We start from the raw sequence: 18,403 nt of genomic DNA, 5'->3' as shown, positions 1-18,403 counted from the left end.
AAAATCATCTCTGAGGGCTAATAGTAAAGCAATATAGCTGACAGCATACCAAAATAACAAAATCTATGTATCTAACAACCATAATGTACAACCACCCTGTGGTCTGAAAAGGAAAAGTATTAAATAAAAAAATGAAAGGCTGCTGGCTGGACTCAAGAGATGTTTCTTCTTGTTGGACTCATTTTACTGAACATTATGTCCCTATTTCACAAACTGAGTTTTTAATGCTGGTACGGGAACTCTGATTAAGTGATTGTGCAACCTGTGCAAATGCTAGTGGTTTGAACTTTTTGTTTACAAACACCGTACAAGCTCCACTGAGATAGCCCAACCTACAAAAGTACAGAACTAAGAGCAAGGAGCCACATCAGAAGTACTGCCCTTGTTGTGCCTCGGCCTATAGGACGGATTTCACAGGTCTCTGGTCTCACCCAACCCCAGACCACCCCCGTGTACTGTTAGTCATCAACCGTGATTTGGGTTCATGGCTCCTCGGACTCCCACAGACAGCAGACCTTACACCTATGTTGTAGCATAGCGTAGGTGTAAGCGTAGGTGGTTCCTTTCTGTCTGTACCCTCCGAAAATGATTCCCAAAATCTGACTAATTCAAATGGTGAGTAATAGGGACGTCACATAGCAAGAATTGATTGGCAAGTCATTTCTGCTGACCCATGTGTGGACACAAGAGCTGTTATCTCAAACTGCTCAGTGGACCCTGGTCATATAAAGCTCCTAACCCAGCTGGGGTGCTTCACTTTTTGCAGGACAAACAGTAGGCTGGCAGAGAGACATGGCATTGATACATGTAGCATGCTTTCTAATTCTGTGCTCCATCTCTTCAGCAGTAAGTGCATCATCTTTTTTTGGTCACTTTTAAATTATTACTTTTTAAAATTGCGTGTCTGTCAGATAAGGATTTCATTTGTGCTCTTCTTTTGTATTTCAGCAATTTAGAGGTGATTCTGATGGGGTCTGTGCCCCAGATGACGGATTTGTGAGTATTGTTACATAGTGTGTGTGGGTATGGGTGTGTGTGTTGATGTGTATGTTTGTGCATGTGTATGTGTGTGTGTGTGTGTGTGTGTGTGTGTGTCATTATAGAACAGTTGCAAATATATAAATGCAGGAGTTACATATTCATTTTTTCACTGGTGTTCCCAAGAAATGATACCCATGCACAAATAGCCAAGGAACTATATGTACACCTTAAAAAGGTCAATCTTCAGTTTTAAATGTGTTTTTGTCACTTATTGTTTGCAGGGTAAATACTGCCCAACAACATGTGGAGTGGCAGATTACCTGCAAAAATATAAACCCAGCATGGACAAAGAGCTTGATGAAATGGAATATTTATTAGAGGAAATATCTAATCTGACAAAGGGAGCCCAGGACAAAGTGACCTACATGAGAGATTCTGCTACCCAGGCACAAAAGTCTAATCCCCCAGGTGCAAACTCATTTTAAGACACTTATAAACTCACTATGGAATAATTGCACACCTAATTACACATGTATGCATGTTTTTCCTTTTCTCAATTTATCAATTGGTCAGTAGATATATTTTTTTTCTGACCCCTCTGTCCAGTCTCTCTCTCTAATGTGTTTACACTCCAGTTAATCAGCATATATCCAATTAATCTTGAGTGTCTATCCAATTCCTTCTCAACTGAATTGATCTATTTTATCTGATTATTTTATTTACAGATTATTATATAAAAAGGTCATCGAACATGTTGGATGACATTCTAAGATTTGAAAGGAGTATCATTGAGCAGGAATCAAAAATATAGTAAGTTGGTTATGTTTCTGTTATGAAGCTGTCATTGCAATTTATAAGTCAGAAAAACATACAGCATCATACTTCTGAAACTGTGGTTCTGAAGTTCAGGATCATCATATTAATTGTATAGAAATATTGAAATAATTACTTACATACATACAATTTAACCTTTACAAAGAATTGAACATGTGGTAACCCTCCCATCTTCCCCCAGTGAACTTGAAAGAATGCTTGGGACCAACGAGAAGCAAATGCTGCAGCTCAAACAACTGTCACTGCAGCTAGAACAGAAGTGCCAGCAGCCCTGCCAAGACACCATTAAGATTGAGCCTACTACAGGCAAAGGTAGAATCAGCAGGCTGAAATTGATAGCGCTTTCCCACAGAATAATCACTTTACCTTTTCCATCTATTGAGAAAACACCATTAACATATTATCCACTGTAGTTTACACAGCCTATATTTCTAAATTGAGGACCAGCCTATAAGCCTATGCAAGTTTTTGTTCCCAGAACTAACTGCACAATAGTGTAACTATAGTCAAGGCCATAGTAAAGTTTTTTGTACAAGAACAGTCTTCAGTTTAGTCGTTGATGAGCTTATTAGGAAATGCAGCTAAAATGTCACTAAATTAACAACTCCGATCATTAGGAACTGAATGAAATCCAAACCATATACAGTCCTCCTTGTGCACCCCTGATATAAATGCCAAAGCACTTCAGATTACCTCGCTAAATGGTACTACAGATACTACAGAAGTGCCTGGGAATTGAAGCTGCAACCAATTGCAAACTCAGTTCCCGAACTATAACTGCCTCAACACTGGATGTATGGCTAAATAAATCGTACAAGGCGCAGGCTGAGCAGATTTGTTTTTCACATTTGTTCCCATATCAGATTGTCAAGACATAGCCAACAAAGGTGCTAGAACCAGTGGCCTGTACTTCGTGAAGCCCATGAAAGCCACACAACAGTTCCTGGTCTACTGTGATATCGACAGCACCGGAAGTGGCTGGACTGTGCTGCAGAGGGTAGGCCCACAAGAACAACCAAAGATTAAAGGTCACTCGCTGCTTTAACAGTTCAGTTATAACTGGATGTTCTCTCCTTCCAGAGGCGTGATGGAACCCTGGACTTCTCCAAAAACTGGATCCAGTACAAGGAGGGCTTCGGCTACCTGTCTCCAGATGACACCACAGAGTTCTGGATTGGTAACGAGAAGATACACCTCCTGTCCACCCAGTCTACCATTCCATACATTCTGAGGATTGAGATGACCGACTGGGAAGGAGCTAAAAAGTGAGGAACCCCATCTCAGACTGAACAAAATGGCTGACTGGAGTGAATAAGTCATATTTAGTTTGTAGTTGCGTATGCTTTGATATTAGAAGCGGGATCATGGGAGTTTATGGTATTTTAAAGATCAAATATTCACAATATTCATATGAGTTAATATCAAGCAGGGTTATTGTGTTATAGTAATGGTAAATGGTTGGCATTTATATAGCGCCTTTATCCAAAGCGCTGTACAATTGATGCTTCTCATTCACCCATTCTCATTCACCCAGTCGGAGGGTTGCCGGTTCGATCCCCCGCCCGGGCTGTGTCGAAGTGTCCCTGAGCAAGACACCTAACCCCTAAATGCTCCTGACGAGCTGGTCGGCGCCTTCCATGGCAGCCAATCGCCGTTAGGGTGTGAGTGTGTGAGTGTGTGTATGAATGAGTGAATGAGAAGCATTAATTGTACAGCGCTTTGGATAAAGGCGCTATATAAATGCCAACCATTTACACACTCACACACCAACAGCGATTGGCTGCCATGCAAGGCACCGACCAGCTCGTTAGGAGCATTTTGGGGGTTAGGTGTCTTGCTCAGGGACACTTCGACAAAGCCTGGGCAGGGGGCCTTCCGACTGCCAGGCGACTGCTCTTACTGCCTGAGCTATGTCGCCCCATATAGTGATGATCAAAGTTTTACTTTTGTCCTCAAGAAAGAATTCCAGAGTTTAGCCCTTGTGAAATAGTATGTTTGCAAAGTTATGCAACTCTGAAACAGATCCCTGTATTCAAAGTAAACAGCATAGGTTGTGTTGCACAATGTTTCTGGGGGAGGGAATGCAGCAGTGTGACTGTGTGCAGGTGTGGGGTGGTGAGCTGCTATCAAAGCAGAATTTTTATAGAGAAATTCTCTGAAAATTGTCAAATCTTTCCATCCTCATTTACACAGTTCAGATGAGGGTCTGCTACAAGTTTTTGGTTTCTCCTTGTTTCTAGGCATGCCGATTACGCCATGTTTAAAGTGGGCCCTGAGGTTGACATGTACCGACTGACTTACGCCTACTATTATGGGGGAGATGCTGGTGATGCCTTTGACGGATTTGACTTTGGAGATCCGAGCGACAAGTTCTTCACTTCCCATAATGGAATGCAATTTAGCACTGCTGACAAGGACAACGACAGGTACGAGGGCAACTGTGCCAAGCAGGACAGGTCTGGCTGGTGGATGAACCGGTGCCACGCTGCACATCTCAACGGCAGATATTACAAAGGTAACAAGCCCTGAAAGCATAATTCTATTAATAACAATGTTAACATAGTATATTTCCTTTGAGTATCACACCTTTTATTAAATCGACATGCATTATTATTTTGTGTGTTTGAAATTATGTTTCGACACCAGCCTTCAAAAGTAGGCTGCAGAGGGCAGAAAAAGCAGTGTCTCACTTATAAGTAATTATTTTTTTGCTTTGGATGTCAAACCAGCTGTTTTATTTTGAGGTTCCACATCTGTGAGACAAAAGTGGATCACCTGAGGCTATCGCTTTCTCCATTTTTCATTCAGATGGGAAGTACACGGAGAAGGACGCTGGTGAGAATGGCTTTGACAACGGCATCATCTGGGCAACATGGCACAGCCGCTGGTACTCCATGAAAGAGACCACCATGAAAATGATCCCCATTAATCGCATGACCACAGGTGGTGATCAGCAGACTGGCGTCAAGCAGTTTGGTGGTCTTGGAGACATATAAATGAAATATTTGCTAATATTTCATTGTGCAAATAACTGTTTTTTTGTGTTTGCTGTCTACAGTCAAACATCATGTTTGTCACCCAAGGACAGTAATATCTTTGGTCTTCTGTTCACTTTGACTCATCTTGGCTATTTGTACATTTCCCCCAATACATTTCTAAGTATAACCACTATTTCTAAAGTCCACATTAATGCAGCATGGCTTAATGTCTCTGCTGAACTTCAGTGATGAGGACTGAATATTATGCACAGAAAGGAACAACATTTTTGGTTTTCTTTTTACTGCTACAAATAAAAAGTTACGGTTGACTGTTTTTCTAATTCCTGTACAATTCTTCAAGAGGGAAAACATAGGAAACAAATCCAGCAGATTTGATATAAAAAAAAGAAATATCAAGGTATGTATAACTAGAAAAATACAATCTCACACCTCACTGGAATTCATTCTGTGACAGAAATTAGGAATGAGAGAATGATATTAGGCTATAGTTAGAAAGCCATTGAGTATTCAGGAATCTCAAATATTTCCCAGTAATTATACATTTAAATGTAAGTAATATGAAAAAATATATATTTCTATGATTTATAATTTCATGAAAAACAATGTAGCTTTTTTCCCCAATCATGACCATGACACTAAGTAGGCTTCAACCTCCTAAGACACTGGGTCTGGTCTCTGTATCAAGAACCTTATGTTCTACTATGTTCTACTATGCTGTAACCAACACTACAAGGGACATTCTATAAAATAAAATGAAATAAAAAATCTTTCACTTTTTTGTGCACTTTGTTGGTGGACAGAGATTTGAATCTTTGGTATGAGGCATTAGGCTTGAAATAGCCGTGATTTTTGGCTGAGACTGGCAGTCCTGATAGTGGAAGCGTAACGTGACAAATTCCGATCAGCATCATGAAAATCATTTTAGAGCATGTCTGGAGTTTGCAGAGCTATTGACTACAGTAACAATCAACTGGGAGACATGCATTATCCCTACTCACAAACTTACATAATTTTATTGCACATATATTTAGCCTCTTATGTGATATAAAAGAATCCCCACCTTCAAATACAGAATTGATCATAGTACACAATTAAGAAAATGACACTTTACCAGTCATCAGAAGATAAGAATCATCCAGTTCCATATTATGAATGTAAATTTAAATTATTAGACTGCTCACAGTTTTTAAAATAGCTGTTCTGCATTTCAGATGTATCAGTGCCATCATTAGCTATAGCTAGTCAGCTAGCTACATAAACTATTATGCAATAGACAATAAACATGAGCCATCACTGTCAAGAAAAAGGTGGGCTCCAGCCTGGGTTACTCACCATGGTGGCATCCTATAATGACACTGTGATTGATTGTATGACACTGTATGATTAAAAACAGCACTTCAAATAGACTTCAATATGCTGTTTACTACTACTACTACTACTACTACTACGAATTATAATAAATATAATAATAATAATAATATTATAAATAAGTCCGGCACACATGTCCACCCCTATTGATGGAAACATGCTGATTAAAACTATCAGCTAAGTGTATGCAAAATAAATAACAGTATATGATGTGCATGCCTGAAAGGACTAGCAAGCCTTCACTGGCAAATGTACATTCTCCAGTCCCACTGTCTTCTCTCTCCACAGGGCAAGTGACTCCAGATGGACACTGTCATCTCAAACGCCATTCAGAAAGTGAACTCTTTAAGGGTACTGAATGCTAAACCAGTCACTGATACCTTTCAATGCCCTAGCAACACAGTTTTTAATCACAGTCAGACATTCTGGTTTAAATACGGCAGAATAAAAAAATGTGTAATTTTGTCCCTCTGCAGTTCAACTTTTCGACATGGTAAGTGGATAAGAATATTCACACATCTTTCAGTACATTTATTCTTTAGAGAGGCTTTGGTAACTGAACAAATATTTATCGGTGTACTTTGCTTGACAAACATGGGAGGACAGGCCACCTTTCCTTGGACTGTTCTACTGAAACAACAAGATAGAATGTCAAGAGTGAAAATTAAACAGACACTTTGTACTGTTTGACTGCTGACTGTTAAAAATGTCTACCCATCAATGAAAATGTATGCACATAAGCGATGAGAACTGCATGGCAGCACTCATTGTGCTTAAGTCATGCTAAGCAGCTGAATTACATCTGTGTAACTGTACTGCTTATCAAAATATTAATTGAACGTAGATTAATTCAGTTTACCAGAGTGGAAAACCCACCCATGGTGTAACGTTATTTAGGCTATTTTTTTCTTCTTCTTTACATCAGTTCCGTTGTAATCTTCAGAGGCAGCACCTATTTGAGATTCTTGGTACCTGCACAGTAGCCTAAGTTTGTCTGTTACGCAGGCATGTACCGGACATTTTATTTTGATTTAAAAAGTGTTTACTCACCATTGATAACAAAGTTGCAAACTGGGGGAAAGAAATCACTTTATTTGGTTATCCAGCACAGTAGATGGCGCTAGACATTTTATAAATGGGAGGAACGTTTATAGTATACCGGAAGGCCGGAAGAGAAACTCAAATAATTTCCTCGCTTCCTCTTGTTTTGTTTTTAATCTTATTCAAGTGTTCACCAGTATAGCTGCGTGTCTTGAATTTTACTTTTTGTCTTAAAGTAGCAAGCTACGGGTTCTTTTTTTCTACGTCTTCTTCAAAAGAGTAACGATGTCTGAGGTATGGTTGTACAGCTTTGTCCAAACATTAGTAGTTCCAGACAGGAGTAACGTGGCTGAAGTTAACACGATGTCGTTCGGTTCGCCTATGGTTGCATTTCGATTTTGAGGCTAACTAGCTAGATAATTTAATGATGAACAACTGTATATCTCGCTAGATAGTAATGGCCAATACCTTAATGTAGTCTATATTAAATGTAATTGGATGTGTGACCATGTTGCGTGTGGCACTTTCCAGGAGGTGCAGAAGCACTCTGTCCACACGCTCGTGTTCAGGTCCCTCAAGAGAAGCCATGATATGTTCGTATCTGATCACGCGAAGCCGGTTTCCATGGACGAACTAAGGTAAGGTGGACTAACCCCCTGACTTTGTAGTTTTGTGGCATACTATTTTCCCCTGATACCCGAGCACTGCAATAATGCTAATGGCGAACTTTCCTCACGTTAGGTATTTCTAGACAACACACTTGCAAGTATTATCTCCTTGTATTCGTCGTATCAAAGTTGTGTTTACTGACATAATATGCTTGAATAAAAATATCGTTTTTATATGTTCTTCTGACCCATTAGTCATAAACTGAAGATGGATGCCAAGCTTCGCGCAGAGTACGGCGCTGTTTTGCATATGCCCGTTTTGAAGGAGGGGAAAGACAAAGGCTCCCACCACACATCTGACCAGTATAATCCACAGGCGTACCCCGCACTCACCGGTATGTGGCAAGATCTTTCATGCACCTTGATTCACAAGCCATATCATGAATTCAGAAGACAAAACATGTTGATTGCACATTATTTAGAAGATATATGATGCAAATGCTTGAAAAAGAAAGGAATCAGGATTATGTGTAGAGTAGTCATTCCACTTGTTTTTAATTTTGTTGTTGTCTGTGTAAGGAAATGGGATAAGGGAATGTAATTATTTCTCTCAAAATGACAGCACACACAGTGAGCGGTCAGTACTGATTTGTTTGGACTCACTGAAAAATAAACTTTTCAAAATTGATTGCAGTCAAGACTGTTTTGAAAACCCAAAATTGTTGATGGCTCTTAAATATCTTTCATTGTCAGGCTCAGATCCAGAGTATCTCATCACCGGAACCCATCCTTATCCATCAGGACCTGGTATGACTTAAAACCCGAACACATTCTATTTGTTTGCTTAAAGCTTCATCTGAATCCATGCCAGCACATCGTTCTGAGAATTATACACGCATCTGGCTTCTCCCTCAACAGGAGTGGCTCTGACGGCTGACACGCAGCTGCAGAAGATGCCCAGTGAGGGCGCTGCACATTCCCTGGCCCTGGCCCTGCCTCCATCGCAATCCAGGTACGTCCCCTTTCCTGGGAAACGAATTACATTACATTACATTTTTGGCATTTGGCAGACGTACAGTTGATTAAACTAAGCAGGAGACAATACTCCTCTGGGGCAATGCAGGGTTAAGGGTCTTGCTCAAAGGGCCCAATGACTGTGCGGATCTTATTGTGGCTACACCGGGATTAGAACCACAAACCTTGCGTGTCCCAGTCATTTACCTTAACCACTATGCTACAGGCAGCCACTAATGTAGCAATAAGAGTTCTGACTTCATGACAAATGGAGGAGCTGTTTTATTTTAGCACTAAGCAGCGAAGACTGCTTGAAAGAGTTGCGTTTCTTTACATAGTCTTGATTTCATGTTATTTTCAGTCCCAAGATTGCCATATGGCCCTTAACAAAACCTCTTTGGTGTTCGTGTGGAGCCACTTCACATTGGGCTTGGGACTGAAAGGGTTAAGTTTTATGAAACGGACATCAGAATGTTTTACATTTGACACGTTAACCTTGACTGAAAGAGTTGTGCAGAGCTTGGAAAGACCTGCGATGATGTAATACCCCCCACTCTCTCTGCAGACAGCAGGCTAACCTCACTGCCGCTAGCGTGGGGGACATTCACCGACATGCCGGAAGCGCGGAGAGATCACAGCCTCCTCTACACGGCATGGTGAGCGGGTCCGGCGCCCGTGAATACAAAGCACATGATGAAACGGATCCCATCAGGATCACGGCAACATTCAGTCTACTGCAGGACTGGACAGTGGAAAGGACTTTTTCCTTTGTATTTTTACATTATTGGCATTTGGCAGACGCTCTTATCCTATTTCAGTTTCGTTCTCCAGTTGTAATTAGATGGTTGTGCTCCGGCAGTGTTTGACCGCATCTCCTGTTCTCCTTGTGCTCCTAGTCTCTGGCGGAGGCGGGGGGAACGAAGGGCTCCACTCTGATGGCCAGGAAGGCCCCGACCATGCCCAAGCCCCAGTGGCATCCCCCATGGAAGCTGTACCGGGTGAGGAGGCTTCGCCAGCGGCCTGATCCACTCTCCACGTCCCCCACGTCCCCTCTCGCTGTGACCTCCCTGACACCCCTTTAACCAGCGCGCATGTCTCCTCCAGGTCATCAGCGGCCATTTAGGCTGGGTGCGATCCATCGCCGTGGAGCCTGGGAATCAGTGGTTCGTCACAGGGTCAGCTGACCGAACCATCAAGGCAAGTTTTCTGGGACTCTGCGTTACTGCACAAGCGAAGGACCGTTCAGAGAAAAAAAAGCCATGAACTGGCAAGATGCTTGTGGAACCTTTTCAGATGGAGGTCATTTCATTTGTTTGCCATAATAATATAGTAATAATGATGATGAATTTTATTTATAACGTGCTTTTCTTAAACCCAAAGCGCTAAAGCCATCATTTTGACGTGGAGTTCCCCGTAATTATTTTAGTTTTAATTTGAGCAGGGCTTATGATGGCAGTATAACTGAGTGGATAAGAGTGTAAGTGATTGTGTACAGTCACCCGTATCTCTGGGGTCTAACGGTGCGTTTTTTCTTGGGCAGATTTGGGACCTGGCCAGCGGGAAGCTGAAGCTCTCCCTCACAGGCCACATCAGCACCGTGCGTGGGGTGGCTGTCAGCTCCCGGAGCCCCTACCTCTTCTCCTGTGGAGAGGACAAGCAGGTCAAATGCTGGGACCTCGAGTACAACAAGGTATTCACTGAGAAAGGAGGCATGTTGTGGAGTCCATAGTAGTGGACTAAGTACTTTGGAAGTACTAAGTGCTTTTTGGAAATTTTGATTGTAAAGACTTGAAAATAGCATTACCGGGTACAGCTGTAGCAGTGTGGTCACAGATAATGTACTTCTTAAATGATGTCGTTTTCTGAATGTGTCTTTTGGCAAAAGTAGGATTTCAGATTTTGTTTGTCATTGTTAGGTTATCAGGCATTATCATGGCCACCTGAGTGCTGTGTATGGCTTGGACCTGCATCCCACCATTGATGTGCTGGTGACGTGCAGCAGAGATGCCACTGCCAGGGTGAGTGGAATGAAATGTATCCATAACTTTGGAAACTTTGCTTTGATAATGGCAGCTTTTAACATTTCATAATATTGCCATAACCATGTTTCAGAATCACATGTCTTGCTGTATTGGAGAATATAGCATAAAAGTTTTACAGTATCTCTGTAGCATTTTCAGAGTTTGGATATCTGATTTACACCATTACCTGGGCAGGCAGCTGTATCTCAGAGTTTCTGTACCCATGTGTCCAGGTTTGGGACATCCGGACGAAAGCCAATGTGCACACGCTGTCCGGCCATACCAACACTGTGGCTACAGTTAGGTGTCAGGCTGTAGAGCCCCAGATCATCACAGGTAAGGAAGTTTCACCTGCAATTCAACAGACGTTGTCATTTTATGTTACAGGGCAGGGATGTTGAATTCCAGGCCTGGAGGGCTGGTGTGCAGTTTTTTGCGATTCTCTGTTCAGGAGCAGAAGTGAATAACTGCGTCATAATTTGGCCTCGATCGTCATCCTCTTTTCATAATAACAGGCAGTCACGACACCACCATCAGGCTGTGGGACCTCATTGCTGGAAAGACCAGAGCCACGCTGACCAATCACAAGAAGTCTGTCAGATCAGTGGTTCTGCACCCCCGATTGTGAGTCATTTCCTCTACTTCTGCTGATGTGGAGAGTTGCTATGATGCGTCCATGAACAATTAACTTTAATGTCCTAGGAACAGGAGTAAGAATGGTAGGCTGAAACCTTCCAGAACAGTCTGGCGAGGGCAGGAGGAAAATAAAATCCAGTGTATTTATGTGGAGCCTTGGCAAAACATTTGTCATAATATGCTAGAGAAAAGTTCATAGCCAAAAAAGAAAGCCTAAGACAACAATGGCAAGGAAAAGCTCCGGTGGGATATCCTGGAAATGTTTTGTAGGAGACCTGAGTCTGACACCAACTATGCTGAAACTTACCCTACAAGGGACTGTCAATATAAAAATAAGATGGACAAATTTTCTTTTTGAAAACAATATCCTCCTGCATAATCGATCTATTAATAATCTATTCCAGGAGGATATTGGAAAAAATGGGATGTGCCAATTACCCTTTTAATACTTTACTTTCACAGGTACACATTTGCCTCTGGTTCACCAGACAACATTAAGCAGTGGAAGTTTCCGGATGGGAGCTTCATCCAGAACCTTTCCGGTCATAACGCCATTATCAACACGCTGGCTGTCAACTCTGATGGAGTGCTGGTCTCTGGAGGTAACCGAATGAAGGATTAGCAGATGCACTGTACATGTGGTTCCTGTAGGAATTTGATCACTAATCTCCTATCTGAGCACACATTATTTAAGCATTTTTCACTTGGTACAACAGTATGTTCTCATGCATGAAGGCCTCAACCTTTAGCCTTTAGGTTTCAAACTATGGTTCAGTTTTTACTCCCGATACTTGGTGTGACACTCCCCTGGTACTTGGTGTGACTCTCTGCGGTTCACTCTTGTTCAGCTGATAACGGCACCATCCACATGTGGGACTGGAGGACCGGGTACAACTTCCAGCGGATCCACGCCGCTGTGCAGCCCGGCTCCCTGGACAGCGAGTCGGGAATCTTCGCCTGCATGTTCGACCACTCCGAGAGCCGGCTGATCACCGCCGAGGCCGACAAGACCATCAAAGTGTACAGAGAGGACGACACTGCAGTAAGCAAGCCTTCATACCGTTCAGCTCACCGCACTTCCACATTTCTGCTTGCAGGTTTCTAATTTTGGTTGTCCATACCATTCCACTGCAAGATGCACACGCTCTAGGATCACATTGGTGTTTGTTTGAAATTAGGTGTCTCCTGTGGACTGTTCCTTTGTGTGCGTGTGAAGAGCTTGTGGAATAGTGACAGTCCCATTTGGAGCTGAAACCACTGTGTTATTTTTTTCCAGACTGAAGAATCCCACCCAGTCAATTGGAAACCTGAGATCATCAAAAGGAAGAGATATTAAAGTGGAACTATGCTTTTATTTTTCCCTCCGTTTCATTCACAAATGGCCATCAGCTAAAATGCTTGTTTCTTATATCCCAGAATAAATGTGTTTTTTTTAATATACAAGTTGCAGGAAATGTTTTGTTGACTTTATTATATAAATTCAGATTTACAAAAACTTTCACATTTGCACATTCTCCATCTGACAGCCACCACACCAGAACTGCAGAATTGTTCTCAAAAGGGATGTTAAACATCTTTTGATTTAACCTGTGCTGTAGACACAGCTGGGATTAAAAATCCTTTACTCCAAAAACCATTTGCAGCTTTCATTGTAGTATTTCACTCCAGTCAGTTTCCCATCATGCACTGCCAGAAAGCTTTGGGAGTGCTTATTCTTCATGATAACAGCCCTCTCTGGACTGCTGTCACTGCCATCCACCATCAGCTGCCACTCTTCTGCCTCGTGGGGACTAGATTTAGTGTAAGTAGAGTTTCCATTGGGTTCATAACCTGCAGGACATGAGACCACATTACATTTGGCTTTAGTGCAAGTAGAGTTTCCACTGGGCTCATAGCCTGCAGGACATGGAGACCACATTTCATTTGACTTTCCGGACTTGCCTGCATGAACCTTTTGGGCTGTTTTAAGTTTATACAAGCTTAGAATCAGCGAAACTGGCCCTTTTTGTTTGTGCTTGGTAGCAGAGATGGATTTTTTGTTCAATGCATGGTGCTCCATAAATGTACTGGTCTTAATTTGTCATTTAGCTGACACTTTTTTCCAAAGCAATTTACAGTTGACTAGACCATTTCTTTTCAGAAATAAAGCGGAATGCCTGGTAGATGTACAGCATGCGGAGCGGTGAGATTTACCTAAATATCCACTGGTAATGAAGCTCCTGTAGTGCTTGCAGCCATCCCCCCTTATTTCCTCCCAGCACCTGCGGTCTCCTGGACTGCTGTGGAGCTCTACACAGTTCATGCTGTCACTGGCTGGGTGGAGTTTCTCTTCGCCTGTGGTAATCAATGCAAAAGTCTCAGAGACCGGCAAGCAGGCCTGGGCCAAAAAGCCAATGAAAGGGATTGACCTGCCAGTAATCCATACTAAACATTCCAGTAATTATTTACATTGAAGTTTCACTTGGTAGAATGCACAGGTGCCATCTGGAGTTTCATTTTGGGGGCTCAGTGTTCACAGTTTGATATTTTGAGGCAATATTGACATTAATATTTCTAGACCGAGCAAAGTCCTACTGTTACAAAACAGTGTTTGTGATTTTAATTCAGTGGCCCGACCTCCTGGTGCTGGAGAGCCACAGAGTGAGCTAGCTTTTATTGTTACTCAGTAGTTGTTACTCAACTGCTTTCATTGATCAGTCAACTCGCCTCACCTGGCTTCTTGGGTCTGAACTGGTAGCTGATATTAAGACCCTGCGGCTCTCCTGAACCAGGAGTGAGGACCACGATTTTAATTACACAGACTACACCAAACCAGCTGCTCAAACTCTTATAAAATCATGCGGCACAACAGCCACACTCGTTTTTCCATTGCATAGTAATTGAGGCGTTTTCAGGGACCCCAGGTGCTCACCAGATTCCCAGAGGTACAGTCCCGTGAGGGAGTGACGGAATCCTCTTCCTGGTTTTCGCTGCACGGCCAGTCTCTCAACGGCACCGTCGTTGATATCAAGGGGCGGGGTTTCCTCATTCAGCTGGCTCCCCGCGCAAAACATGATCTCATCCTCCAAGGACTTCATGCACTTCTCAAAGTGCTCATCACTCTGCTCTGCGTTTCTGGAGATGGTTTTATATAGAGGGCTATGAAACTTAACACCACTATCAACTCTTAAAAACACTAACTCAGGAAGATGCATATTTTAATTCCACACTGCTTGTTCGACCCTGCAAGTACCGATATTTTTGTGTTAACCGTATTAAAATAAAAAACTTTTTGCAAAGAATTAATAGTCTCAGTTGCCTTTCCCAGGAATAAAGATATGCGCTGCGTAAATAAGTGAATTAATCTTTAGTAAACAGCGCCCTCTGCTGGTGGCATTATGTATCATGTGCCTGCAGGTAAGGAAAAGACTAACAAAGACAACAACCTCCTCATTACTCATGGATGAAGTCCTTGCAGCTCTGAATTCTATTCACTGAACTGTGCATTCTACTCTCCATCCCACCTTCTTTAGCCGAAACACCATTCTCCACATTGGCCAATGTGATTCTCTCAAAGAACTGCCCTTTAAAAATACACTGGTCAAACAATCACCAGCAAAGGCTAGGTGTTGGTAATCACAAAATGCTGAATTCTGCCAGCCTTTTCTAAGTTATCTTTACTTGGTGGCCAGATGCACTCCTATACATACAGTCATCAGTCATTTAACGGAGAAGTCATAGTGAGTGAACACAAATTCTGCACCAAAATGTATTTCAGTTATTAAATGTTGTCCACCATACCAGTTGATGAGCAAACACATATGTTGGTCTCACCTGAAGTTTATCCAGAGCAGCCCAGCGGTGATCAGCCCTAGCCATTCGGTAGCCTCCCAGTTCTTAACCACCATCACAGGCACAATGGTCACCCCCCGGGTGTCTGCGTAGTTCAGCTCCTTCTTGGCGCTGCGTGAAGCCTGGTACTCCGGTGTCATGAAAGGACAGATAACCGCAGCCTCTTCCACGCCTGCCGCTATCCTGCCGAAGCAGAGAGTGTCAGAGAGCAAAGGTCCTGTACTCAACCCTGGTCCTGGAGCGCTACGGTGCTGATTGAGGAACTCAACCCTCATCCTACAGGGCCACAGTGCCTGCAGGACAAATTTAACCCTGACCTGGGGTGCCACACTCTCTAAGCCTACTCAACCATGACTTGGAGGGTCACAGTAATGTAAGCTCAATGTGGGGAAGAGGCCTCTTCCACCAGAAGTTAACTTCCGTTCAATGGTAGCCTTTCTCCTGAGGAATGTGGTTTATGATTATGGTTGCTTATTACGATACGATACGATGAACTTTATTGTCCCGCTCAGGGAAATTTGTCTTGGACTCTGCGATGCGTCATGAATGCCTTGACAGTCACAATGACAACAAACAATACATCCTCAGCCATAACAGCATCAACAATTACATAACAGTATTGCACATATCCCATAACATAACACATACATACACCTCATAATAGTACATGCTAAAAGATCACCGTAATAAAGACACTATAAAAATTATTACATAAACTTCAGCCTGAAGCAGCATTGTTAAGAAATTGAATGGAAGTTGGAACAAATTAGTTCTTAAAACAATTGAGTTTGCAGTGAGGGACTCTATATCGCCTCCCCGAGGGTAGGAGGTCATACTCTCAATGGAGAATGTGAGAAGGGTCATTAACTATTCTCTGGGCTTGCCTAAGAACAGTTTGTTCATAAATAGACTGCAAGGTCTGGTAGCTGCTTTTTCCAATGACCTTCATGGCCGTGTGCACCAGACAAGCAAGTTTAGTTTTTAGTTTTGCGGTGAGGTTGCCATACCAGGATGACATCCCATATCTGATTAAACTCTCCAGCACTGCCTGGTAACATAAAAACATGATGCTTTTGTCCACCCCATATACTCTCAGTCTGCGTAGGAAATACAGTCTCTGCTGTAGACGAGAACACAAGATATCAACATGCACATACCAACTAAAAATGTCATCTAATGAACTCCAAGATACTTATAAGAGCTGACCTGTTCAATGGGTGAGTCGTGTATAACGACAGGGCTATGATCCCCTACTTATTGACCATCTCAGACTTGTTCACTATGGTCCGAACACCGCCGTATAAGCCTGCCTGGTTCGTAGTCTCTCATTAGCAGCAGCTTCCCCACCACAATGTCACAGTGGAGCACTATTACCATGTCACTGTATGCTGAAATGGATCGTGTATGTCACTCGTACCAAGTTTTTATGAAAATGGAATGAATTGTACTTTACACGCACACAAAAACCAAAGCTGATCTGGTAGAAATATAGTAGTTATTAGTCATGAAATTTGCACTGTTCAGAACATGGTGAGCGAACTTGGTGTCCAGAACACGGTGAGTTTATGTTACCTGAACCTTGACCTGGAGGGCCACAGTACCTGTGAACCTACATAACCCTGACCTGGAGGGCCACAGTACCTGTGAACCTACACAACCCTGACCTGGAGGTGCATGTAAACCTACATTGACCCATAGAGCTGCAGTGCCCTTGACCCGGAGGGCCATTTTACCTTATGTAGGCTAACCATATGTTGGACACAAAAAAAGAGGATGGGGTAGGTGTTATGAACATAATACTAGGCCATTTGTTCATGCATGGTCTATGGAAGGAGCAAAATCTAACCAGACATTTTTAGGAATAAAAAAATCCCACCCTGATGGATAAAAAAAGAAATAAAATCAGGTCAGCCTAACGTTACCTAATGGGCTTTAATTCTAACCAGACACATGAACACCCAAATAAAACCAAAAATCAGGCTACTTTAGCCCCCTCTCCAGTTCAGAATGCGTTCATTTTTTATAAAGCTGACTCCTCAGGCCTGCTGCATACCGAAGGACTTCATGTTTCATACAACTGCTCAGGAATGTGAGAGATATCAATCAATTGAGCCTGCCTGTGTGAATTTTGAACATGCATCACTTTGCAGATGCTCTTATGTAACTTATATTTTGCATTTGTTTTGTTTTTTTGTTTTTTTACAAACAATCCAAATGTGGATATTTTTACTGAAGCAATTCAGGTTAAACATCTTGGTATATCAGTTATATTATACTGCCGCTCTACTTGTACATACTACTACTCACGCATCATTAATGTTTCCTGACACTCCTCCTTCGATGTCCATCCAAACTGGTAAGCCATCCTCCTTGAGACGATCATAAACCCTTTTCACAAGAGCTTGGATGTCCCATTGGTAGGATAACATTACATGAGGTGCCATCCCAGCTAGAATAAATATGGTAGTTGTGCCAGTATGATAAAACAATATGGATACTCTATGTAGTCACTGTTGAGCATGCAGTGAGAGAGGGCTGAGCTTCCAGTAATGCCACAGTTCATAGGGGATTAGCCTGTTTGCTCAGGGGAAACTCTCAGGTTTCACCTGTTGCCAGGTTACCAGTGTATAAGCCAATGATACACAGCTGCTCATGTTTTACTAATTGGTTTCTTCGTTATACAACACACAATACAAGGTGTATTTTATTCCTAATTTATATTAGTTTTTTTCTAAATCATTGGCAAATACAATTTCTGTTGGTCAGTTGAAAATCAAGTTTACATATTTGCATTTGAAATTTGCTTTACAGTGCATTGCGCTTGATAGTGTTCCGCAAATGTGTTTCCGTTGTGTGCCTGTTCTTATTATGTAAATTAACAATTAAAAAACTATTAAAGCTAGAATGCAATCCTAAATAGTGTGCCATTGTGCTGGGCTATGTATAACAGCACAGGTGGAAAATCCAGGTTTAGAATGTCATGGGTGGAAGATTAACGTGGCAGGACATTTACTTTATGATCGCCGGACTTTCCACCTCTGGCTAAATGTGCAAACAGATGTATTAGTTC

General features: G+C 42.2%; 3 protein-coding genes across 3 annotated transcripts; 2 read left to right on the top strand and 1 right to left on the bottom strand.

Moving 5' to 3' along the window:
- The first annotated feature begins 736 nt into the window (after positions 1–736).
- Positions 737–5,581, top strand: fgg (fibrinogen gamma chain). The gene is made up of 9 exons (XM_061244322.1): positions 737–846; positions 949–996; positions 1,263–1,449; positions 1,707–1,791; positions 1,997–2,127; positions 2,679–2,812; positions 2,896–3,080; positions 4,056–4,330; positions 4,624–5,581. The coding sequence occupies exons 1-9, from the start codon at positions 793–795 to the stop codon at positions 4,809–4,811; spliced, it is 1,287 nt and encodes a 428-aa protein (XP_061100306.1). The 5' UTR covers positions 737–792; the 3' UTR covers positions 4,812–5,581.
- Positions 5,582–7,358: 1,777 nt separating this feature from the next.
- On the top strand, positions 7,359–13,135 carry plrg1 (pleiotropic regulator 1). The gene is made up of 15 exons (XM_061245844.1): positions 7,359–7,517; positions 7,755–7,861; positions 8,087–8,226; positions 8,585–8,638; positions 8,750–8,843; positions 9,411–9,501; positions 9,742–9,843; positions 9,950–10,042; positions 10,386–10,535; positions 10,762–10,863; positions 11,100–11,202; positions 11,382–11,490; positions 11,965–12,104; positions 12,351–12,544; positions 12,779–13,135. The coding sequence occupies exons 1-15, from the start codon at positions 7,509–7,511 to the stop codon at positions 12,836–12,838; spliced, it is 1,548 nt and encodes a 515-aa protein (XP_061101828.1). The 5' UTR covers positions 7,359–7,508; the 3' UTR covers positions 12,839–13,135.
- Positions 12,947–17,950, bottom strand: LOC133130887 (uncharacterized). The gene is made up of 5 exons (XM_061245845.1): positions 17,641–17,950; positions 15,316–15,516; positions 14,414–14,616; positions 13,696–13,836; positions 12,947–13,332 (listed from the first exon to the last, which is right to left on the bottom strand). The coding sequence occupies exons 1-5, from the start codon at positions 17,775–17,777 to the stop codon at positions 13,124–13,126; spliced, it is 891 nt and encodes a 296-aa protein (XP_061101829.1). The 5' UTR covers positions 17,778–17,950; the 3' UTR covers positions 12,947–13,123.
- Positions 17,951–18,403: the final 453 nt, after the last annotated feature.

Source organism: Conger conger, chromosome 6 (assembly GCF_963514075.1).
Source record: "Conger conger chromosome 6, fConCon1.1, whole genome shotgun sequence".
Taxonomy (NCBI): domain Eukaryota; kingdom Metazoa; phylum Chordata; class Actinopteri; order Anguilliformes; family Congridae; genus Conger; species Conger conger.
The sequence above is the reverse complement of the archived record's forward strand: the minus strand, read 5'-3'. Positions and strand labels throughout refer to the sequence as shown.